At 48.0% G+C, this 24,577-nt stretch overlaps 2 protein-coding genes across 3 annotated transcripts in view; both read left to right on the top strand.

Annotated features, from left to right (window-relative positions):
* The window catches only part of DNMT1 (DNA methyltransferase 1), a 55,486-nt gene extending 42,017 nt beyond the window's left edge, over positions 1-13,469 (top strand). The window contains exons 23-34 of the mRNA XM_080988440.1: positions 1,177-1,369; positions 1,850-1,940; positions 3,704-3,838; positions 4,031-4,313; positions 5,968-6,109; positions 6,596-6,762; positions 7,499-7,676; positions 8,189-8,384; positions 10,001-10,164; positions 11,133-11,249; positions 12,151-12,241; positions 12,974-13,469. Of these exons, the coding sequence (XP_080844566.1) occupies positions 1,177-1,369; positions 1,850-1,940; positions 3,704-3,838; positions 4,031-4,313; positions 5,968-6,109; positions 6,596-6,762; positions 7,499-7,676; positions 8,189-8,384; positions 10,001-10,164; positions 11,133-11,249; positions 12,151-12,241; positions 12,974-13,011 (1,795 nt within the window). The 3' untranslated portion in view covers positions 13,012-13,469. The remainder of the gene's footprint in view (positions 1-1,176; positions 1,370-1,849; positions 1,941-3,703; positions 3,839-4,030; positions 4,314-5,967; positions 6,110-6,595; positions 6,763-7,498; positions 7,677-8,188; positions 8,385-10,000; positions 10,165-11,132; positions 11,250-12,150; positions 12,242-12,973) is intronic.
* A 1,894-nt stretch (positions 13,470-15,363) lies between these two features.
* EIF3G (eukaryotic translation initiation factor 3 subunit G) lies at positions 15,364-23,347 on the top strand (the record flags this gene model as incomplete). Of its 2 annotated transcripts, XM_080988502.1 has the most annotated exons (11): positions 15,364-15,520; positions 16,553-16,599; positions 18,597-18,713; positions 18,813-18,901; positions 19,372-19,431; positions 20,450-20,554; positions 20,973-21,162; positions 21,293-21,400; positions 21,600-21,736; positions 21,988-22,094; positions 23,243-23,347. In XM_080988502.1, the coding sequence occupies exons 1-11, from the start codon at positions 15,501-15,503 to the stop codon at positions 23,256-23,258; spliced, it is 996 nt and encodes a 331-aa protein (XP_080844628.1). In that variant the 5' UTR covers positions 15,364-15,500. The 2 variants fall into 2 exon arrangements, with proteins under 2 accessions (XP_080844628.1, XP_080844629.1); XM_080988503.1 differs by lacking the exon at positions 23,243-23,347 and having other exon boundaries at positions 21,988-22,098.
* Between the last annotated feature and the right edge of the window lie 1,230 nt (positions 23,348-24,577).

Here is a 24,577-nt window from a genome sequence, read left to right as displayed (position 1 = left end):
GGGCTTAACAGAAATGTTATAAGGAGTTAAGCACATATAAGTATTTTAGTTTTAATGGAAAATAAGGTTAAAAAATACGTTATTTACATTATCTCAGAAAATGGAGAAAGATGGAAAGGATTTGCTGAAACAATTAATAGAAGTGGAACAGAAAAAGGGAGGTGTGAGGAGGTCGAGGAAATAAGGGAATGAAAGATAGAGTATGGAAAAGAGACGATGTATGTTTTTAAATTGTTTTTGTTTTGTTTTATTCAGGGTTAAGGTCAGGGAGTGGGGTTTGTTTAGTTTAGTTTAATGTGTTTAGTTTTGAGTTTAGGTTGTGTTTTGTATTGTTTATATACTGCATTGTATTGTTTTTTCTTTTTGTTTTTCTCCTTTGTTTTTCCCCCTGTTTTTTTCCTTTTTGCTTTCTTCTCTCTTTTTGTAATCTATAAAAGTAATAAATATTATTTTAAAAAAACAACAACAGAATAAACATGTTTTCAAAGCACAATTAGAAGTGCAACAACCTTTCTCTCAGCCTGACTCATTCCTAGTATTGGAGCTGGGCTTGTGGGCCTGTTTAGCTGCTTGAAGCCATTGATCAAGAAAAATCCTCCTCTGCCTCCCCTGCTTTATTTATGCAGAAGACAGAGACACGATTGGCCAGATGTGGCTGCTCCATCATTTCTAGCTTGGCTCCTTACTGAGTACATTAAAATGAAAAACACCAATATTCAATATTTGAGAGCTTGGTCATCAAACAGAATTTAATAGTACAAGTGTTTGTAGCCCAATATCCAGTGTGTTCCATGTTACTATTTTATGGGGCGGACAACAAATAATGGAAGAAAAAGCAGTGCAGGGAATGCCCAACTCCCTTCAGATCTCAGCCCCATCGGCATGGCCAGTGGCCAGGTAGGATTATGGAAGTTGTAGTCCTAAGAGCATCTGAAGGGCCACGGGTTCCATGCACTTGGGACAGAGGAGTGAAGTGACCAAATCAACACCCAGACAAAATGTGGATGGCAGAACTGAAGGCAGGTAAGACTGCCTTCAAATACCAGGGCAATGGGAAAAAAACCTCTGAAAGCGACATGGCTGAGGAAGCATCATTTATTTCATGTTGCATGTTTTGTTGTTTGGGCCTGCTCTCTTCCCAGAAGAAAATACTTCTCTGTGCTGCTGTTTTTCCAGGCCAGAGAACACCCATAAGTCCGTGAAAGCCAGCTACCATGCAGACATCAATTTACTATACTGGAGCGATGAAGAGGCCACCGTCGAGTTCAAAGATGTGCAGGGCCGCTGCACGGTGGTGTATGGGGAAGATTTGACAGAAAACATCCAGGACTATTCTGCCAGTGGCTCTGATCGCTTCTACTTCCTAGAGGTGACCTTTCCCATGGCACAGTTTGACTTGTGCAGGCATTGATGCATTCTCTACGTGCCAGCTGGTAGCCAAAGGCTGCCAAAGCCCTTAGTGGCTCACGGCATTTTGGGGTCAGAGATGCAAAATCCATCCCCACCCCAAACATTCACTAATGAACATGAAGACCAATTCACTGGCACGTTTCCCCCGTGTAAGCCCCATTTATGATAAGGAGGGACCTGGGCAGGAGAAGCACTTAGTAGGATGCGCCCCTTGGGTCAGGTGGGGCTGCTGCCTGGCATCCAGAATCTGAGGCAGCTGTTTTATGGTGGGCTGGAGCCTTTGGTCTAAAGTATTAATTTTCCACTCTGTCCATGTGTCCCAGCTATGTACTTGGGAGCCCAAGGAACTTTCAGAAAGGTTTTGTGCTTGATCTGGGCTAGCTTGAAGGCCAAAATGTTTAGTGTTAAGTTTATTTTTATTTATGTTTTTGTTTTCTAGGCATATAATGCAAAAACGAAAAGCTTTGAAGACCCACCATATCATGCCCGTAGCTCTGGAAATAAAGGGAAAGGGAAAGGGAAAGGGAAAGGTGGGTGCTTAATCAGTACATAACTGCCTCCGTCAGACTGGTGTTTGAGCCCAGCCCACTCTCAGGGCGGGATTCGACTAATTAGTCCTGCCAGTGGCAGGCTGTGCAAAGACTTCCCCCTTCCCCTCGTGGGGGGTCAGGATAACCTCAAAAACAGCATGCAGGGGAGGAGAGCAGGGGATTGTTCCACATGGAAGGCTGAAGAGTGCTGAGTTCTTCCCTCAGACCTTTGGAAGTAGAAAGGAAGGCTGTGTAAACACTGGCCTGCAGGGAGGCAGGCTGGGGGTAAGGGGAGAGAATCAAAATTCCCAATTAATCCAGTAGTTATGCAGACAGAAAAATGATTTTAGCAACTCATATCAGACACTACAACGTTGGGTGGAGTTCGACCAAGTCCTACTCTGAGTAGACTCATTTAAATTAATGAACCTAACTTAGTTAAGTTTGTTAATTTTGTTAGGTGTACTTGGAGTAGGACTAGCATTGAATTTCACCCATTTCTCATAACTGATGGCTTGCATGATTGTGCTAATCCATGTGGAGGCACAAAGAGCTTTGCAGGGCATGGAACCAACCCCCCCCCCCCTTGACTTCTGAGGGGAGCTGCTCTGTCCTCAAGCATCTGGGACGACTCCAGCGCTATATATTTCAGTCCTCGTTTTGCAGACACCAGGGTTAGATCCAGTGGTAGTAACTCTGGAGAGTTATTTCCAGTCCCAGTGGCTGAAGGCAGTTTCCTGTGTTCTTTTAATGTATTGTTAAATGAACACACAGGACACCCAGTTCCTTACTCTCATTTTGCATAACTGCACGAAAGCCTAATCTATAGCGGGGTTTTCTGAAGGGTGGGGCAGCCACTCACAGTAGGCTCCCGCTCTCCCTCCCACCAGTTGCCAAATATTCCAGCAGCTTGTCTAAGAAATAGCACTACTGTCTCCGAGGGATAATAACACCCTAAAAGGGAAATGTAGTTGGGGGCCCATATCTGATCATGTGGGAAAGCCCCAAGTCCACCCAGCGAATGGGCAATAGAGGCTTTCATTGTGGGCTACCCAGAGGCATCTGGTTGGCCACTGAGAAGAGGATGCTGAACTAGATGGGCTGCTCAAATGTGTGTAAGTTATCCAGGGAAGCTGGATACGCATGCAAATGTAATGAGGGGAGGAATGAGGAGGCAGAGTTTCTGGGTTGTAGAATGGGCTGTTGCACTTCAGAATGCAGGGAGGGATCTTCTTTTTGATGCTCCCCTGCATGAAAAGCTTCCTGCAAGTAGCAAATTAATAGATCAGAGAGTGGGCTTGAACCTTTCTTCGCTGCAGCATTCACTGCAGCAGGGGTCATTTTTAAAAGATAGCATCCCTCCCCTGGTAGCTTAAAGTAGGGCGCCCATTCCCTTTTGTTCTGCTGCCCAAACTCTGCCTCTTCATTCCTCCTCTCAGTACATTTGCATGCATGAATAAAATAAAGGAAAACCATGAGAGGCTCTCCCCCCCCGCCTTTTGCATGGTGGGGAGGGAGGTGAAGGTACAGTGTCCTAGCTCCCTATGGAAAGCCAGCAGCTGGCCTTCAAAAGCCTCTTATACTTCTTGAAAATCTCCCTTGCATTGCAGTGTATCACTTTCTGAAACTGCTCTTAAGGGGGCCTTAAAAGTCCAAGTCCTGTCCTGCACCCTGTGGGATCAGAGTGCCAGCTGTGTAGCTGTCTTGCTATGACCCAATTTTGAACACCCTCTCACCCCAGTTTTGTTCTGTTTTTGACACAGGTAAAAGCAAAGGGAAATCTTCAGGAGCAACGGAGCAGAGTGAAATTGAAACTGCTGAGATTAAGCCATCAAAGTTGCGCAGCCTGGATGTGTTCTCTGGCTGTGGAGGCTTGTCAGAAGGGTTCCACCAAGCAGGCAAGGCCATTTAAAAAAGCCATTGGAAGGCTAGGAAGTGCAGGATTAGCAGCCAAGATGATGGAGCCAGTGGTAGATTCAGCTTTGTTTGCCGGGAGGGGGGGGATTTTGTACCCTGCCACCCGGCTTTGGAAGTGAGGCATGCAGTGTAAAGCTCTTTTCCCCTCTTTTGGTTTCTTTTCCTAATGGCAGAAGTCTCAGAGACTCTGTGGGCCATCGAGATGTGGGAACCAGCAGCACAGGCCTTCCGCCTGAACAATCCTGGCACCACAGTGTTCACGGAGGACTGCAATGTCCTGCTCAAGCTGGTCATGTCTGGGGAGAAGACCAACTCCTTGGGTCAGAAGCTGCCACAAAAGGGAGACGTGGAGATGCTGTGCGGTGGACCACCTTGCCAAGGCTTCAGTGGGATGAACCGCTTCAATTCGCGCACCTATTCAAAGTTCAAGAACTCTCTGGTGGTCTCCTTCCTCAGGTTGACAGTGGCTTAATCAGCAATATAAGTTCTAGGGGAAAACCATTACTCAGCAGTAGATCACATGCTTCAAATGCAGAAGATTGTAGGTTCAGTCCCCAATGCCTCCAGGTAGACTGGGAATGTCCCCCCACCCAATCTGAAACCCTAGGGAGCCATTGCCAGTCAGGGTAAAGGTAAAGGGACCCCTGACCATTAGGTCCAGTCGTGGCCGACTCTGGGGTTGCGGCGCTCATCTTGCTTTATTGGCCAAGGGAGCCAGCGTACAGCTTCTGGGTCATGTGGCCAGCATGACTAAGCCGCTTCTGGCGAACCAGAGCAGCACATGGAAACACCGTTTACCTTCCTGCCGGAGTGGTACCTATTTATCTACTTGCACTTTGATGTGCTTTCGAACTGCTACGTTGGCAGTAGCAGGGACTGAACAACGGGAGCTCACCCCGTCATGGGGATTCGAACTGCCGACCTTCTGATCGGCAAGTCCTAGGCTCTGTGGTTTAACCCACAGCGCCACCCGCATCCCGCCAGTCAGTGTAGACCATTCTAAAAAGCTGAATCAGGGTTGTGTATGTGTTGTAGTTCCACAGGAGGATAGAACATGGACCGTGACAGTGACTACAGAGTTCAGCTTTCCTGGAAAATCTCTGTGTATTCTTTTTTTTTAAGCTGGAGGTGAAGGTGAGGCACATTTCTAGGCCTTGCAAGTGTAAATGAAACCAAAGCAGGTAGTGTGGGTGGAGACCCTGTGCCCCCCCCCCATGGTGTTGGACTCCCACTCCCAACAACCCCAGTCAGCATGGCCTGTGATCAGGGATGATGGGAGGTGTAGTCCAGCAACACCTGGAGGGGAGGGCCACAGGTTCCTTGCTCCTGTTACCAGCATTTCCAGTGACTGGATGGCTTCAGTGCCCTACATATCTCCTTCCCCCTTCACATAACTAGAAAACCCTGAATTATTGTTTCCATTAAAATGAAGAGAAATTATGCAGTTTGTTCAAATTTGCACAATTACAGCCTGAACTTTGAAATGCACCCACTGTACACCTTGTGTAAGGGGAAGCTTTCCTCAAGAACAAATGAAAGGTGGCTTGGGAATTTGAGATCACAGGTAGATTTGTGGGAGGCCGAGAGAAGCTGCGCAATAATTTCATTTTAGGATCCCTCATCTGTGCTCTGATCAAGGGAGAAGCAGAGTACACACCCGTTAAGCCAATGTGACATAGTGGTGAGACTCTGCTTTGAACTGGGAAGGTCCCAGTTTGAATTTCATTTCTGCTATGGATTTGCTAAGGCAAGCCACTCTCTCATCCAATGGCCCTCCAATACAGGAATCTTATCAAACCGCCTTAGGTAAGGTATGTGTGTAAGGTATGCTTGAAGCGCTTTGAATGCCCCAGAGCACCATAAAATGCTTTTATTGTTACTCCTTACTGCAGTGTGTTCACTTTATGAATAAGTATGCATGGAATGGGTGAATGTTCTGTCCCTCAGTGGCCGGAACCCTTGTAAGACCTGAGGCTGTACTGGGAGAGTGGGTGAGGTGGTCGGGCTGGGACTTGCCCCCATATCCTAGTGTTGCTGAGGAAACCTGTCTGCTGTTGGAGAGGGGAAAAGAGCCCACAACTGAACCCCTATGACCCTTCTTGTTCTCCAGCTACTGTGACTACTACAGGCCGAGGTTCTTCCTGCTTGAGAATGTGAGGAACTTTGTCTCCTTCAAGCGCTCAATGGTGTTAAAGCTCACCCTGCGCTGCCTTGTCCGGATGGGATACCAGTGCACTTTTGGGGTTCTGCAGGTATGTTAGTTGGGCAGCCTCTCTGTCAGAGCAGGGGACGTGTCACAGTGAGTGTGTCCTCTGCAGGTTCTCAGAAGGAGAAAGATTCCTCTTAGATCTGGAGTCGAACCAGAATGCCATGAAAAGTGAGAGCTGTTAGGTGGTTTTGCTGAGCTCCCTCCCTCGCTCCCTCCAACCCCCAGTATGCCAATTCTTGGGTTGCCTCAATAGTTTTGAAGAGAGTTTAGAGCACAGATGGGAAACCTGTGTGGCCCTCTAGAATCTGGAGGGTTACCACCAGATACAGAACTCCAAGCTAGGGTAGATGCTTTTTTAGATTGGAATTGTTTTCAGGTGGTGAACTGGTGCTAGCTGTAGATTGTGGCAAACTTGATTGAATAATGCAAGGCAAGGCAATAAATTCAAAACGACAAGTTTGTAGGCAAGTTTGCAGCTTTTGTTCTTCCTCAGCATTAACGTGTGTGTTTTAATCTTCCTCCCTTCCAGGCTGGTCAGTATGGTGTGGCCCAAACACGCAGGAGAGCGATTGTGCTGGCTGCAGCCCCAGGAGAGAAGCTTCCCATGTTCCCTGAACCTCTGCATGTCTTTGCTCCCCGAGCCTGCCAGCTCAGTGTGGTGGTGGACGATAAGAAGTTTGTTAGCAATATCACAAGGTAACGGCTGTCTTTCAAACTTAACTGTTGGCAGTTTCATGGTGTGTGCATGTATGTTTGGGGTGCCTTTAAAGACAAAAAACAGAACCCGGCTAGAGTTCAGCTTTCAAGGATCCCCTGACAAAGGCTCTTCTCTGCCATCCATTGTTGGACTTAAGGCTATGCTCCTAAACTTTCTTCAGCATCAGCATGTCTAGAATCACACTGAACACGGATCATTTTTAGTACCTTATCCATACTGCACAGTTTCATTGCAAGATCACCACTGTTTGCAGATAAGCCTCTTTTTTTACATATGTCAGGTTTCTCATTCACATTTTGGATGCATGTTTGAGCTGATTCTCACATGACAAGGGACAGATTTATCTGAGCCCCCTCCACTTGCGCTTTGAGCCCTGTTCACTGAGTGCAGAATGCCTTCCACCAGGGTCCAACATACGTAAAGAGGGCAGGAAAAGCTCCCAAGAGCCCTGCAGCAAAAAGTTTTCGCCCCCTTCCCTTATTCTGGCCAGCAGCCATAATCTTGAAGCTGTTTTCTGAAACTTATTTTTTAACGTTGAAAATAACTACTCTTCTCAAGTAAGGCTTTTTATTTGTCAGTGGAAGCAAGTTTTAGCCAAAGCCTGCTAATGAACCATGCTTCCTGGTATGAGTGGAGCCATGCCCCCCCCCCCCGAGTAGGGGAAGGCCCAGGCAGGAGTTGATCTGTAAAGCACCTTCTTCTGCTGTTCTCTAGGACCTATTCAGGCCCATTCCGAACCATCACAGTCCGGGACACCATGTCTGACCTTCCTGAAATCAGGAATGGGGCATCAGCACTTGAAATCTCCTACAATGGGGAGCCACAATCTTGGTTCCAGAGGCAAATTCGAGGCTCTCAGTATCAGCCCATCCTCAGGGATCATATATGCAAGGTGAAGCACTTTTTCTTACTATGGTTATCTGGGGTGGAATGCACTGTATTGAGGTCCAGAGCTTCCTAGGAAGAAGGCTCTCTTGATAGCTGCATTCTGATTTCTGAAGCAAAGTCCTTAGGCTTCCACACAATTTGAACATGCAAAACTGCCTCATGCAGAGTTGGACCTTTGATCCATCTAGCATTGTTTCCACCGATTGGCAGCCTTCTCTTCCAGCGCTGCCTGGAGATGCCATTGGGGATTGGACCTGGGACCTTCCGCATGCAAAGCAGACCCTCTGCCACTGAGCTGCAGCCCTTCCCCTTGTGCTGCTGGAGAAAAGGACCCAAGCAGCTGTGCTGTGTGGCCCCCTCCTCACCATTGTGCCCTTTGTGCCACTGAGGAGTCTCTTCCCTGGGAAAGAGTAGTCCCTTTTATACGGAGGGGTAAGCGGTGGCCCTAATGGATTCTGACTGGGAAGCTGATGCTGCTGAAGCGCAGGGGATGAACTCTTGACTTTGTCTCCCTAGGATATGAGTGCACTGGTGGCTGCTCGGATGAGACACATTCCTCTGGCCCCAGGCTCAGACTGGCGTGATCTGCCCAACATTGAAGTGCGTCTCTCCGATGGCACCACCACCCGCAGGCTGCGCTACACACACCATGAGAAGAAAAATGGGCGCAGCAGCACAGGAGCCCTCCGGGGGGTCTGCTCTTGCGCTGAAGGTACGGGATGCCGAAGGTCACCGGAGGATGGTTCTTGTAGTCTTCAGTCCTTTAGATGCTCTTCTCATCCCTAATGGATTCAGTGCTTCAGGGTTTTTGTTGGGTCTGTCACCTGAAATGTTAATAACCAGGGCTGAGAACTAATTGAAAATGGTTAACCTATAAATGATTAAAACCTTAGAATAGCTGTATAGTACAATTGCATCTTACACACAATTTGGTTGAAAGCCAGCCAACTGAAATTGCACAAGGCAGAGAGCTTCAAAGCTCTTTATGTACTGGCTTTTCCTGATGGAGAAAGAGCTTTGAAGCTCTCCGCCTTGCTTATCAGGCAAGTCCCGCTTAGCACATGGGCTCTAGGATTCTCTACTGGGAACTCAGACGGCCCCGCAAGTTCTTGTAAGACCATGCCAGAATGTGTGCTGAGCTTCAAAGCTCTCCACCTTGCTTGCGTGGTAAGGAACGTGGTCAACGAACAGGCTCTGAAAGGTAAGGGTACTTGTGTGGGGGCAGATCGAGTATACACGACCATACTGTAATTGAAACTGGAATATAGGTGTATATATGAGATTGTGAAGGAAGTGTGAGTTGTTACAAGTTAATAAGCAAACTCTGCCACTCTATTTTGGTACAGGCCGCCGATAGATAGATAGATTTTATGTCTAAATTGGATCTTCACATTGTGCCTAACTGGAATTTAGTGGCAGTAACAGTGAAATAGTTGCGAGGTGGGGCGGGGGGGGGCGTAACAACCCCTTGCTCTCCCCTCCCCAAAGCTACAGATCTTTCCTGACCTAGGTTTGTGGGCCTGCATTTCTAAGCTACCAGGGAATATTCTTTGTAGTCCATGAGTAAGCCCCAGGCCCACAAGGCAAATGGCATTTTACCAGGGCAGCTGTGGGAAACCTCTGAACCATGGACCTAATTGGAACCAATGCTGCACCCAAATTAGTCCACAGAGTCATTCCATACAAGCAGCCCCAGCCTGCTCGACAAATGGATCTGTGTGATCTGTGTGGAGCAGGTGCAGTTGGCAGGTGGGGTCTGTTCTCTGTCCATGTCGATTAGCTTATTGACCCTGACAGGGACCCCCATTGGAACTGAGTTTTTCATTGGGGTCTCCCTAGTGCAGCCAAGAGGGGTCGCTTTCTCCGTTTAGAGAAAGTGGTTAGGATCCTAACCACTTCTGCAAATGGACTGGCTTTCTCCTGCAAAAGGTTTGCATTCAAACCACTTCCTTCGAAGCTTAAAAGAGGCTTGCTGGGGCCAACAGATGGCTGGGCAGTGGGTACACAAATCGCTTTGAAGGTGCAATCCCAGCAGTGCTTTCAAGTGAGGTCACTGTAAGTGCTTATCAGTTGATTGGCAATTGCAGTGAATTCCTTTGACAATAGACCTCAGGATTTTGTGGCAATTTTAAATACCCTTTTAATGAAACGGTATTTCGAATTAGAAAACAGAGACGGTGGCTTTTCTAGGATGTTACAGTCCATGGCCCCTTGCAGTTTTATTCTGAGGCTTGTGGTGTAATTCAGATTCTTGTGTTAAAGGGTTGTTGTCCCCCTTGGTCCACACATTCAGTGGAAGGTTTGTCTGAACTCTGTCATCCTTCCTAGGCAAGCCATGTGACCCTGCGGACCGGCAGTTCAACACCCTGATCCCCTGGTGTCTGCCCCACACGGGGAACCGCCACAACCACTGGGCTGGCTTGTATGGAAGATTAGAGTGGGATGGGTTCTTCAGTACAACAGTCACCAACCCTGAGCCCATGGGCAAACAGGTAAGAGAGAACTGCTTGATAATGCATTCAGTGGCATATTTTGTGAGTTTAGCTGTATTGCCTGGTGTGTTTTCTCTGTGGTGGCCCCTCTGGCCTCACAGAACTCACTGCTCAGGAAGTCCAACTGCCCAACGTCAGGGACACTGAGGAAGCATGGAAAACCTTTTCCATTTAGAAGGCTTCTTTTCTTCAGTTAGGCCTTTCTTCAGTTACTCTGAATTCTAAAAGTTTCCCTGAAGATTTTATGCAGTATGGGCTGCTTTGGATTTCTTCTCTTTTTATATTTTTATGTAAAGAAAGCTCTTAAATAAGCCATGTGGAGGACCAGGAGGGGCCCCAGGGCCCTGTCAGAGGGACAGTTCCCCCCACTCCTTCCCCTGCATGTTTTCCAAATTGACTCTGTTTCATTTATTTTACCTCATGTTTTTATCATGTGAACTGCTTTGAGATCTTTTGATGAAGGGCAGTAAGTAAATATAATAAATAAATGAAACAGGGCCAGTTTGGGAAACATGCACAAATAAACAGTCAAAACAGAAACAACAAAACAATAACCCCCCCCTTCCACAAACACATTTAAAAGGGCATTGGATGTCAGTCAGCCCAAGGCCTGAGGAATGTTTCTGCCTGGCATCTAAAGTTATATAATGAAGGCACCAGATGAACCTCCCTGGGGAGAACAGTCCACAAACAGGGGGCCACTGCAAAAAGTCCATTCTCGTGTTGCCACCCTCTGGAGCTCATGTGGAGGAATGCAGAGTCTGGGTCAGTTTATATGGGGAGAGGCAGTCCTTGGTATATTGGCTCAGGTGTGGGGTGGAAGAACCCCAGAACTGCAGAGGGAGGGGGGGTTGTTCAGTCTGGCGAGCTGATAGTGCAGCGCTGAATTCTACCCCTTATGCCCCGAGAAAGGACACAGCCCAAATATCAGCTGGAAATGGCTCATGGTCTTCCACCCTTTTTTGCAGGGGCGTGTGCTTCATCCTGAGCAGCACCGGGTCGTGAGCGTGCGTGAGTGCGCACGGTCCCAGGGGTTTCCAGATACCTACCGTCTGTTTGGAAATGTGCTTGACAAGCACAGACAGGTAGGTTGCCACAGATGTTTTGAGTGGGGAGACCTTTAGATGCCAACTTTTATGGGACAGCTTCTTACGCTTTTAGAGCATGAGTAGGACACCTGTGGCCCTCTAAATGTTCCCATCATCCCTGACCATTGGCCATGCTGTCTGGGTGCTACTGCAAGTTGGAGTCAAACAACACCTGGAGAGCCACAAGTTCCTCATCCCTGCTTTTAAAAGAAGTGGAGATGCCCAGAAAGATGCCAAAGCATCCCTGTTGCTTTGTTACTTTTTGTTTGTTTGTTATTTAGCTGTCTGAAAGTTAGTGCTAGAGCACAGACCTATCATTATTTCAAAATTAAAATAAAGGGGCTGACAAGCATATAGCTGTCTTGCCTTGCACATTTCTTTAGAAGATTAGAGGTTATCAAAGCCATGTAAGCTGGAACAAGTTTAAAAACCTTCTGATGAAACCTTTAAAGCTTCCTGATGCTTCAAATTTCTGAATTTGTGTAAACTGAGAAGAACTCAAGATGCTAGAAGCAGCTGCCCAGCAGGATGCAACAAAGAGATTTCTCCATCAGGGAAGAGTGAGCGTGTTTGCATGCGTGTATACAAATACGCATACACAAGGAAAGAGATTAAATACCCTTGCTGAAATACTTATTGTAAAATATAGCATTAGATGATGGCTTAATATTCTAATGCGTTTTATACTCTGAAACTTTTGATTGCCAAATCAACAGATGGCTTGCTCACAGTGAGCAAAAAGAGGAAGGGAGAAAGTTTTGGTACCTTTGGGTTCCATTTGCACACACCCCACCACCACCTGCTTTGGTGGCCCTACCAATACTTAGCAGTAAGTGAGGTGGTTTGCAGACATGTGATGACTGTTTATTCTGCCCCTGCCCTGGCGGTGTTTTTGCAGGTGGGTAACGCAGTGCCTCCACCTCTGGCCAAAGCCATCGGACTAGAGATCAAATTGTGTGTGTTGGCCAAAATGAAAGAGGATGCTACAGGTAAGCTATGGAATTTCGGTGATGTATTTTAAAGAGGACTTCTGAGCAACCTGTTACCACAGCTCTGGCAGACTCCATCTCCCATCTGTGGCATGAAGCAGGGACATGCCTCCACACCTGTTTGGGCTACAATTGCAGCCTCTTTAGCAGCACAGTACTTCTGCATTATCTTCCCTGACTTAGGTCAGTTGCTACCATTGTATCTCTTGCCTGTCCTGGGAGTAACTATTGAGGCAGCTAAGGGAGGGAGGGAGGGAGGCATTTCCCCCACTCCAGAAAGAACTAATGGGGTTGCTTTTACAGTTGTACCTCGGGTTAAGTATTTAATTCGTTCTGGAGGTCCGTTCTTAACCTGAAACTGTTCTTAACCTGAAGCACCACTTTAGCTAATGGGTTCTGCTTCCGCCGCGCCGCCGGAGCCCAATTTCTGTTCTTATCCTGAAGCAAAGTATTTAACCTGAAGCACTATTTCAGGGTTAGCGGAGTGTGTAACCTGAAGCGAATGTAACCTGAGGTACCACTGTATTTGCACAGGGCCCATGTACTTCTTGGACACCCTCACATGCACACCTAGAGACTGGAGGACATTTAGCTCTCTAGATGTTGTTGGACTACAACACCCATCATCCCTGACCACTAGCAATAAATGCTGCCTGATGGGAAGCCACAAGTTTCCCATCCCTGGAATAACATATCTAATTTATCTCTCTGGTATATTTTGTTCTTCTGCAGGTAACATCAAGCAGGAAAAGATGGACATTTCAGATTAATTTGTCAGTAGCCCGTCACCTGCTGCTCTTCTGTTCCAGCACCTGAACACCCAAACATGCACTGATTGTTTTTAATTTTCTTCGTTTCATTTTCTGGTTTATTTGCTTTCTTCTGGACATGCTGAAAATTGTTGGAAGTTTTTGTTTGTTTGGGGAATTATCTTGTGTTCTGTCTTTCTCTTTTCAAGCCTGTATTTGTGAGCAGTGTTTGTCTACATGGCTGACATTCTGAAGCTGTTTTGATGTTCCAAATAACCATTCTCAAGTGATCCAACTGTGCAGTGCCTGCCACTTCGTGTGTGTGTGTGTGTGTGTGTGTTGGGGGGAAGGGTTGCGGGTGTTTTTATTATGCATTGTATTGAAAATTAATCAACCACTTTGTACAAGTGGAAATTAATACTTTATGTAGTTTTTATATGTTGTAATATTTCTTCAAATAAAATCTCTGCTATAAATTATTCAAAGAGGGTATTTCTGACTTTCTTCAGATGAATTTGCCCATTGTGTCTGGTGTGCTAGTGTTGCCTCTGAAATCTAAGCACGAGAATGCTGGCTCATTTCTACACACCAAGAAAATTATGGCTAGTAGGTAAGCAGGCCTGAATGTCTGCTTTAAGGGCAGAAATGTCTGCCTCCCTGGACTCTGTGCTGGAACATGAAAATTGGCAGGGCTTTATTTAGTTCAGCTGGGATCATGTGCCAGGGATTCTCTTGCGGAAGAGAACGTGATCAGCAAGAGGGCTACTTCCGACCCCCGACCTTTTATATATACAGGCCGTAGAGTATGTTTTTAGTGTAATTGTTTTTTTAAAAAAAATCTTCCTGCAAGTAGATGGTTAGCACGGTGAGGCAACAGTGGAGAAAGGGGGGCGGTCTGAGTGAGAGGGGGGCATCCTCTTCACCTGCTCCTCCCCCCCCCCTTCCCTCCCTCTGAGAGCTGTGCCTGCGCTGCCCCTCCTGAACCCGCTCAGGCTCGGGCAGCGCCTCCCTGTACTCCTCTGGGAGGCGGAAGCAGAGGGGGCCAGTGCACGCTGAAGCACTTACACCCACTATTTTCCTGAGTAATGTGCTGTGTTTCTGAAGTATCCCAAGGCTCTGTTGATGCTGTGAACAGATTAACAGTGACACTTTCTCTCTTCACCCCCTCCCACCTTTCCACATCTCCCTGCTTAAGTCTTTCCTGCCTCTCTTTAAGTCCTTTCTCACCCTGGAAAGAAACCTTTGGGGAGCAATTTTCCCCTTTCGGCTCCTTTCTCATAGAATTACAGTATTGTAGAGTGGGAAGGGACCCCGATGAGGATCATCTAGGCCAACCCACGGCTGTGCAAGAATATGCACTTGTCCCATCCTTTCTGCATTTGCTCTCAGCACTCGTTTTCCCTTGCCTTTTGCTATGTAAATTTACACAACACACACAAATATGGTTTACCTCTGATTCTAGTCCTCGTGAGTAGACTCACTGAAATGAAATAAAAATCCAAGTATTGATTTCAAAGGGTCTGCACTAAGCAGGATTTAGTTGGATGTAGCCTGTAATTATAACCAAAGTATTTTACCCCAAAAGAGCTGCACTGACCAGTTTATCTGAGTACATTATTTGGGGGGGGGGGCTCATTTATTTATAATTGCTTAATCATATGGAACTAAATTGCATCATGCTGTAAGGACCTTTCATAAAATCTTACAATTGTGGAGTTGGAAGGGTCATCTAGTCCACCCCCAACCTCCGCTTAAAAACCTCCAAGGACGGAGAGTCCACAACCTTCCCAGGGACATCGTTCCCCTGCTGAACAGCTTTTGCTGTCAGAAAGTTCTTTCTAATGTTTAGCCAGAATCTCCTTGTAACTTAAAGCCAATGGTTCAGGTCCTTGTTTCATCATGTGAGATACTTTTAGATCTTTCAAGATGGCTCTCCTGTCTCCCCTCAGCCTCCTCTAACTCCTTCAACCATCATCCTGGTCTCCCTCCACATTCTCCTTAAATTGCGATGCCCAGAATTGGACACAGGATTCCTGGTGGGGTCTGACCAAGGCAGAAGAGAGCAGTACTGAATCGAGAGACTAGGCTGCCGTTGATGCAGCCAAGAATAGCCTTTGCCTTTTTTGCTGCAGCATCACATTGCTGACTCATTTTGCGGTCTCCTCAGCCCTGCTGGTCAGCCACGTGTCCTCCATCTTCTTTGGTGAAGCTGCTGCTTCTTTCGGGCTGAAAGGGGCGCGGGGGGGGGGGACTCAGAAGAAGGGAACCGGGGAGCTCCAAGATGGCCGCCCGCCTCGCCGGCCCGACCCTGAGGCGCAGGCGCGAGGGGCCTCCCCACCCGTCAGCCCCCGCGCCGGAGAGACTACGCTTCCCAGGGTGCTGCGCGCGCTGAGGCCTCTGCTGGGCTCCGCGACGCGCCTGAGAGTGGCCCGACCCGCTTCGTGCGCCCCAGGCCCGCGCTTCCCCTGCTGCTGCTGCTGCTGCTGCTGCTCGCGCGCTGCCGGGCCGCCATGCCGACGGGGGACTACGAGTGAGAGCGGGGGCCGGGCGGGGGGGGGGGAGGGCGGCGAGGGCGGCGGCCCGGAGGCCTCCCGGAGCCCCGCCGGGGCTGCGCGGCCTGCTCGCTCCGCCTGGCGCCTCGTGGAGACGCGGCTCGGAGAATCCTCGAATGGCAGAGATGGAGGGAACCCTCGGGACCATCTAGTCCAGCCCCCAGAAAGCCCCAAGGCGGGAGTGGCCCTGGCGGCGCCCCTGAGCCGCGGGTGGGAGGCCTGCCCCATCTCCCCCTGTTCGGACACAGGCAGGGGCTCCAGAGGCCGGGGAGACTTGGGCAGGCGCGGAGGAGCTCTGGACGGCTGAGCCGCCACCTCCCAGTTTCTCCGCAAGGCGTGGGGTGCATTGGGGGCCTGGTCAGGGCGATTGAGCTGTTAGAATGAGAGGCAGATACTTTGGCCAGGAGAAGGTGGTTCTTTGCTGGCCTTGGGGCTGTTCTGAGGGGGGGGGGTTGGAAGGCGAACAGCAGGCAGGAGTGTAGAAGAGAGAAGACGAAGCCTTAGCTTGGGAGACCTTGTTCTGCGGGACTCCTGTGCCCTTTGGGGGACGTGTTTATCTCTTGGGGGCAGAACTCCTGGGCCTCGGTCAGAAAGCGTGAGAGACTGTTTAGTAGGTTGTGGCTGACTAGTAGTCGGATGCTTTTCCTTGGAGGTTGGGCAGAAGAGGAAATAAAAGAACAGCTGTTGACCGAATGGGTTAATGGCAGAGTACCTGGAATAGAGTTTCAGGGTGGAGTTAGTATTATGGATGCCATTTGGAATGTGGTTAGAAGACATTCCTATCTTTTATATGAAGAAGCCAATGTGCATTTTGGTAGAATTAAAGTGACTCGCAATGAGAGTATGAGGTATATGGGTGAGGGTCAGGGACTAGTCTTACTACAAGTAAGTAGTAAGAAAGTACTGGGTGTGGGAAGAGCAACTGCCAAGCTTAGAGGATCAAGCAAGAACTCTATACATTTACATTAACTGAACAGATACTTAACTTGGTATCTCTAACTCTGTTTCAGCTCCAAGCCCAGTTGGGCAGACCAAGTGGAAGAGGAAGGGGATGATGGTGAGAAATTTCATGTGTCATTGAACAAGGTGCATGTTAAAGGAAGAGCAGCCCCTTTCACCCAGGAGAAGTCAGAGCAGACTTCCACCCCATCTAGAATGGGTTTTATTTTCCTTGTACCTTGAAATCTGTACCCACATCTTGAACACACCAAGAAAATTAGATTGCAGCTAGCCTCTGCTTTTTCCTTGTCTATCCCACCTGGATGCCTTCAGACAAGTTTATGGTGCTATACAAGTCAGGCAACTGCCTGCCTCCCAGTGTGGCCCCATTCCTCTTGCCTCACCACACTTCCTTCCGCACCCCGAGAAGTCACAGTGCTCTTCCAAAGAAATGGAAGCCTGGCCCCAACAATCCATTTTGAAGGGGCAAGGAGGGAGTATAAGTTAAACATGTTACCGTATTTTTCGCCCTATAGGACGCACTTTTCCCCCTCCAAAAATGAAGGGGAAATGTGTGTGCGTCCTATGGGGCGAATGCAGGCTTTCGCTGAAGCCTGGAGAGCGAGAGGTGTCGGTGTGCACCAACCCCTCTCGTTCTCCACGCTTCAGGAAGCTATCCGCAAGCCTTGCGCGCCCGGCGGGAGTTCCTGCAGGCTCGCAAGGCTTGAGAGCGGCAGCCCGAAGCACGGGGCACCCTCTGGAGGACGCCCCGTGCTTCGGGCAGGTGTCCCGCCGGAGGTCCCGCCAGGCGTGCGAGGCTTGGGGCGGCAGCCAGCAGCCCGAAGCACAGGGCGGGCTGCAGAGCACCCCCCCCGTGCTTCGGGCTGCTGTCCGCAAGCCTTGCGCGTCCGGTGGGAGGTCCCGCCGGGCGTGCGAGGCTTGGGGCACCAGCCCGAAGCACATGGCGCCCTCCGGAGGACGCCCCATGCTTCGAGCAGGTGTCCGCAAGCTTTGCACGCCCGGCGGGAGGTCCCGCCGGGCGTGCAAGACTTGAGGCTGCAACCTGTTCTGTGGGCTGGGGTCGGGGGAAGTTCAGGCTTCCCCCGCCCCAGCCCCGCGGCTGGGGGGGGGAAATAATTTTTTTTAATTCATTCCCCCCCCCCAAAAAAACGAGGTGCGTCCTATGGGCCAGTGCGCTTTATAGGGCGAAAAATACGGTAATTCTGAGTACAGTGGTGCCTCGCAAGACGAAAAGAATCCGTTCCGCGAGTCTCTTCATCTTGCGGGTTTTTTCGTCTTGCGAAGCAAGCCCATTAGCGGTTTAGCAGATTAGTGCTACAGTATTAGCGGCTTGGCGGGCTTAGTGGATCAGCTGATAAGCGGCTTAACGATCAGCTGATAAGCGGCTTAACGATCAGCTGATAAGCGGCTTAACGATAAGCTGATAAGCGGCTTAACGATCAGCTGATAAGCGGCTTAGCATCAGCTGTTAAGCGGCTTAGCCATCAGCTGATAAGCGGTTTAGCGGCTTGGGGAAAAGGGGGGGGGGGGAGGAAAAAAACCCTGCAGGAACTCACAAGGCATTTTCGTCTTGCGAAGCAAGCACATAGGAAATTCGTTTTGCGAAGCACCTCCAAAACGGAAAACCCTTTCGTCTAGCGGGTTTTCCGTCTTGCGGGGCACCACTGTAATAGTTTCTGAGCCACACTGAGGGCAGATCATTCCATCAGGTAAGCAGATATGCTTGCTCAGATGGAGCAAACTGCTAATGTTGAATTCCTTCCAAGAGGTCTTAACTTTCTCATAATAATAATAATATTCATTGTGAACCCAGAACCCTCCACTTCAAACAATGAGATCTTCCTCTAAATTTTCTTATCTCTGTGCTGTCAACATTCCAAAGGTACCTGAAGCTCATGGGGCCATGTTCAGGAGTACTTAGGTATTTATAAGCATCCTTACCTCTGGAATCCCATGTATGTATTTTATTTTGGGCAGCCCTGTTTTCATTCCCAATGGCTCTACAAATTTGACTATACTAATTTACTATTAGAGAGAATGATAATATCCTTCATGTAAAGACTTTAATTGAGTTATTGTGCTTTCCCAACACAGATAAATGCATCACCAGTGACCTGCTCAAGGACATCCCCCTGAGTGGAGTGCTGGGTGGAGGTGGAGGTGGAGCTGTAAATGTAACTGTAAGCATTGAGCCTGAGCTTGTGAAAGGAGGTAAAAGTTCACTTTGCATTTCAAAAAGGGACTGCAGTATTGGGTGACTTGGAGACACAGAAAGATTACTATAGTTCCCACCCCCACTACTTTTTACAGAACCTCTCCCATCACCCAAGGAGCTTGTGAATGGAAACATCAAAACAGTGACTGAGTACAGGGAAGAGGAGGATGGCCGCAAGGTGAAGGTGAGTGAGGGTTTGGGATCAAGCCATATCTCTCTTCTCCCCCCCCCCCCAGCTCTCATTCTCAGGGTCACCTCCATATTATCCTCTTGGTGTCTTGTGTTCTTAGGGATTTGGACCCACCCTCACTTCCAGTTGCCTTTCGTTGACAGTGAAAGTTCATCTCCCAGCATGCCACTTCCTAGGTTGTACGGGGGCAGAACTCTCCATGTCATGTGGTTCATTTCTGTTTTTAGTCTGAAAGTGATGACCCTGCTAGATGTTTTCCTCCAATATACCATGTTGCTCGAGTTCTGCAGGCTTGAGTGAATAGGTTTTTGGGTGGAGGTTGGTTGTGACTTAAGCACAGTAACTGTGTGGTCAGGAAGAAGCAAGCAAATTCTACCTGCAGGTGTGATCCTCAGACTTTTCCCATTTCCTCTTTGTTGATTCTTGCCCTGAGCGTAATATGACATGTTGCTATCCTTTGCCAGATTATCCGCACCTTTCGAATTGAGACCCGGAAGGCCTCAAAGGCTGTGGCTAGGCGAAAGGTGAGTCACCTAAGAGAGTGAAGCTTATCCCCTTGCACCTTCCTCCTTGACCACTAGGCATACTAGGCATATGTATACTGACATTTTATGCCGGGGTAGGCAACCTAAGGCCCATGAGCCGGATGTGGCCCAATCCAGCCGGTCCGGGAATTGATGTGTTTTTACATGAGTAGAATGTGACCTTTTATTTAAAATGCATCTCTGGGTTATTTGTGGGGCATAGGAATTCGTTCATCTCGCCCCCCCCCCCCATATAGTCCGGCCCACGGCTGAAAAAGGTTGCTGTCCCCTGTTTTATGCCATCATCAGATCTGAAGTAATGGTACTGGAGCAGGAGATGTCTAAAAGCCAAAACAATATATATTTTTAGCTCAAACCAGTATTCCAATGAAAAACAAATAGGTCCATAAAGAAGTGAAGTCTGGGATTTGTTCTTGATTGGCTTAAAATTGGACCTGAGGCCCACCCTCAGCCAGGGCCTGTTGAAGGGAGGTCCCACCATTAGTTGCACACACAGTTATGCAAGTTTTGGTGCTCATCAGACTTTTCTGTGAACTCAGCCTCCTGATCTGTTACATTTTAGTCTTGCTCTCTTTCTGAGTGAAGACGTTGTTTTTGCATGTATTCTTCACATTTGGCTAGATGATGGGAGTTACATTCCAACAACATCTGGAGGGCACCATGTTGGGAGAGGCTGGCTAAGGGTGGGGGGACACCCAAGGTTTTTTTTTCATTGTAGTATCTCATATTTTGAGATGCTGGATCTTAAATGGTGTTTTGATACTCTTTACATCTTGTTGACAGAATGTTTTGCTGCTGCTGTTTTGCTTTGGAGCAGCTGGTGTGCAATTTGCTGAAAATTTGGAATCTGCCAGCTGGGGATTCTTTTAGAAATCACCCTGCTGGTCTCTCCAGCCTATTCCCACTATGTCTGTCTTGCATCATCTTTCTCCCCCACTTCTTGGGGATTGCAAATGAGATCAAAGACTTCATCCAGCTCTTTTGTTCTGCTCTCTAGAACTGGAAAAAATTTGGAAACTCTGAGTTTGATGCCCCTGGCCCAAATGTGGCCACTACCACTGTGAGCGATGATGTGTTCATGACTTTCATCACCAGTAAGGAGGTGAGTGGCAGCATGCAGGAAAGCAGGGGGTGAGAATAAAGAGCAGAGGCTTCAAGATGGGTTGTGGTGCTTGTGTTTCTGGGGGGAAATGGCACGGGAAGCTGCTTTGTTCTGAGTCAGCCCCCTGGGCCATTTAGCACAGGATTGTCCACCTTGAGTGGCAGCTGCTCTCCAGGGTTTCAGGGAGCAGGTCCTTCCAATCTCTACCTTGAGAAAATGAAACATGGGACCTCCTGCTTCCAAAGCAGGTGTCTGCCACTGAGCTGTTGCCGTTGCCTGTTAACATTCTGACATTCCTAAGACTACTGGCACAGTAGAGACACTTGGTTGGAACTTAATCGTTTTGTGGGCTCTGAATGTGGGTGGGAAGACAAGCAGACTTTCAGTTGCTCACACACTCAGATGTGTCCTTTGCCAGGACTTGAATTGCCAAGAGGAGGAGGACCCCATGAACAAGCTGAAAGGGCAGAAGATTGTGTCGTGTCGTATCTGCAAGGGTGATCATTGGACCACTCGCTGCCCATATAAGGACACCCTGGGACCTATGCAGAAGGAGCTGGCAGAGCAACTGGGGCTCTCCACAGGCGAGAAGGACAAACTGCCAGGAGGTGAGGGGTGCAAAAAGGCAGAGGATATGGGGTGAGCCCTTCCTGCAGAGACAGATAGGTTGGCTTATGCCAGGGATGAGAAGGAGAGTTGTGCTCCGAGTTTCACTAACACTGCATTTTGTTTCTGCAGAACCAGAACCTGTTCAAGCCCAGCAAAGCAAGACTGGGAAGTATGTCCCACCCAGCCTGAGAGATGGAGCCACGCGCAGAGGGGAGTCCATGCAGCCTAACCGTAGAGGTAGATTGCCTTTGAGGGGAGGTAGGGACTGAATCTGACGTGTCCTGACAGCAGTAGCTGTTGGCATCTAGCAGTCTAGTCCTGTGTATATTCTGTGCCATACAAGCCTAGGCCTGCTTTAAAGATAGTTGAGCTGGCAGGTATTTAAGAGTCCTTCAGTTTCTGCTACCCTGATCCAACAGTTCTCCTTGTATCTTAGCCGATGATAATGCCACCATCCGAGTCACCAATCTGTCCGAGGACACCCGAGAGACTGACCTGCAGGAACTGTTCCGTCCTTTTGGGTCCATATCCCGCATCTACTTAGCCAAGGACAAAACCACTGGCCAATCCAAGGTGAGAAAGAGGGATTGATAATTGGGCTGAACTTGGTAGGTTCAAAGTGGGGAAAGAGGTGGCAACAGGTGAGTGCTGGAAGACATTGTGCTTTTATATTGTGCTTTCTTGTTGTAACTGCCCTGAGACCTGCAGGTAAAGGGCGGTATACAAATGATTAATAATAAATTAATTATAAATAATAATATAGATACAAGCAAAAATTACCTTCCTTATCTCTTATTTTCATCTTTCCTGCTGCTTACCTTCAGGGCTTTGCCTTCATCAGCTTCCATCGCCGAGAAGATGCTGCTAGGGCCATTGCAGGGGTATCTGGCTTTGGCTATGATCACCTGATCCTAAATGTGGAATGGGCCAAGTAAGTAGGACTCTATATAAAGGTAAAGGGACCCCTGACCATTAGGTCCAGTCCCGAACGACTCTGGGGTTGCGGCGCTCATCTCGCTTTATTGGCCAAGGGAGCTGACGTACAGCTTCTGGGTCATGTGGCCAGCATGACTAAGCCGCTTCTGGCGAACCAGAGCAGCACACGGAAACGCCGTTTACCTTCCCGCCGGAGCGGTACCTAGTTATCTACTTGCACTTTGACATACTTTTGAACTGCTAGGTTGGCAGGAGCTGGGACCGAGCAACGGGAGTTCACCCCATTGCGGGGATTCGAACCGCCGACCTGATCGGCAAGTCCTAGGCTCTGTGGTTTAACCCACAGCTACACCCGTGTCCCTTATATAGGGTATAGGGTAGGCTATTTAATTCCTTTCAGCAGTGTGCCTGTCAAACAGCCTCAAATTCTGCTGTTACTGCAAATTTATGTTTCTTACATAAATCTTCAGCCTGCTTCTCACTGAGACAGTAGACCTGTTTCTATATATTAGTCTTTCAGCTGTACCATTTTAAATGGAATTCTCCCTCATGATAAGATTCCTATTTACACAAAATCTATCTTCTAGTATGGAGGATCATTCATTTGTGAGAACTTTTGCCTGCTGTCTGAAGTGGTGCAGTGCTATGCGGATTCACTATTTTAGTTTTTTAAAAATAGCCCTCAGTTTTGGCCATAAAATTCAGCCTTAGTGGAATTTTGAATCAGACAATTTTGTTGGAAGCAAAGTCAGGAGCACTTGGGACCAGTGATTGGGGGAACAAAGCACCTCAGTGCATTCTCCCCCACCCCCTCAAAAAAAGGAGGAGGAGGAAGAGGCAGGACTTGGCAGCCTAGCAAATTTCCCACCTTGCCATCTTTTGGAGCCAGCCACAATTAGCATGTTGGAATGAAGAGCAACGGGCACTTAGGGGGAAAGACAGTAGTCACCATTAAATCCTGTTTCCGAGTCCATAGCTGAAGTTGCCCTTAAATTTTCAAGCTTTTCTCACAACATGAGGCCTAGCAACAGCTTTGTTCTTAAATATGAGCAACAGATTCTCCAGGTGATGCATTGGATGCAAAATATTCAGTCGTCCACTTGTTAAAATACTAATGTCTCTTTTTTCCCTTCCCACCCCCAGACCTTCCACCAACTGAGGCTTCCTGTCCGGCATTTGTCTTTGGAAATTGCCCAGTTTTGCTCCTCACTGGAAATAATAGTCACTAATAAAGGTTCCTTTCAGTCACTCTCTTGTGGTTTGTCTCAGTCCCTCATCAAAATAGCCCTATTGTTGCTGGAGTCACCCAATTTCATTTTAACAGCTGAGTTTCTTTTTACTGAGTGATTTGTTAAATACACAGGCTTTCTGATGCAAGAGTGTTTAATTTTTATTATGTTAATAACCCCGTTTTAGATGAAGACCCAGGCCTCTAAAGTAAATGTTGAACTGTTTCACTGGGTTTGATCCAGAGTGGGATTAGTTGTGGCAAAAGGAAGGTGTCTTTGTGTGGCTTGCTCAGCTGATGCCATTTACTGACTTACTGCCACATTCTGGACTCTCTGCAGCCTCCTCCAGTAATGACCAAATTAAGAGGAGGGAGTAAGTAACAGACTCTTACAGTTCTCTTTAGAAAAGGCTCTCAATCTTACAATATCCCTTTAATTCCAGTATGCAATGTAAGATCCACTTTACATTTTTTGCATGTTTTTAATCCCCTCTGCCAGGATGCCAGCTGCACCTTTTTACAACCATGCAAAAGTAATTTAAGGTGGTGCAGTTACAGATAGGTAGCCATGTTGGTCTGCCATAGTCAAAATAAAAAAAATCCTTCCAGTAGCACCTTTAAGACCAACTAAGTTAGTTCTTGGTATGAGCTTTCGTGTGCAAGCACACTTCTTCAGATACCAAGAACTAACTTAGTTGGTCTTAAAGGTGCTACTGGAAGGATTTTTTTTATTTTAAGGTGGTGCAGTTTGCTATGCAGTCACATCTACACAGTGGCCCTTACCTTCCTTTTTCTAAAAAATTAAGCTGACCAGCAAACAGGCACTGCTGGTGGCACTGACCCATTGGAGAAATATCTTCATGCAATGCATTGCTGCTCGAGTATTGGTGTAAGGAGCCTGGTCACACTTCTCTTCTGTGGCCTGTGGCTTGTCTTTCTTTGGGATGTGGGAGACTGCCCACTCAGCATAGCCTTGTGCAACTTTTGCTGCTTAGCTTAGCAAAAGGCTTCAGGCAAACAGGAAATAGGTACCATGCCTTAGCAGTGCCAGAGGCCAACTGCTTTCCCTCTTATCCCTCCACCCCCCCAACTCTTCTCCCTCTGGGGTGGTGGAGGGACTCCAGATTAGGTGTGGGAGGCATCCAGTACAACTGTTGGTTAAGGCCCTACTGTTAACTTCTTGACTAGTGGTAACCCAAGCTCAGCATGTTGCTTCTGATGTTATCTTTCTGATATTCCATAAATCACTA

This window comes from Podarcis pityusensis (assembly GCF_964106645.2).
Source record: "Podarcis pityusensis genome assembly, chromosome: 17".
Classification (NCBI taxonomy): domain Eukaryota; kingdom Metazoa; phylum Chordata; class Lepidosauria; order Squamata; family Lacertidae; genus Podarcis; species Podarcis pityusensis.
This window is presented reverse-complemented; position numbering and strand designations above follow the sequence as displayed.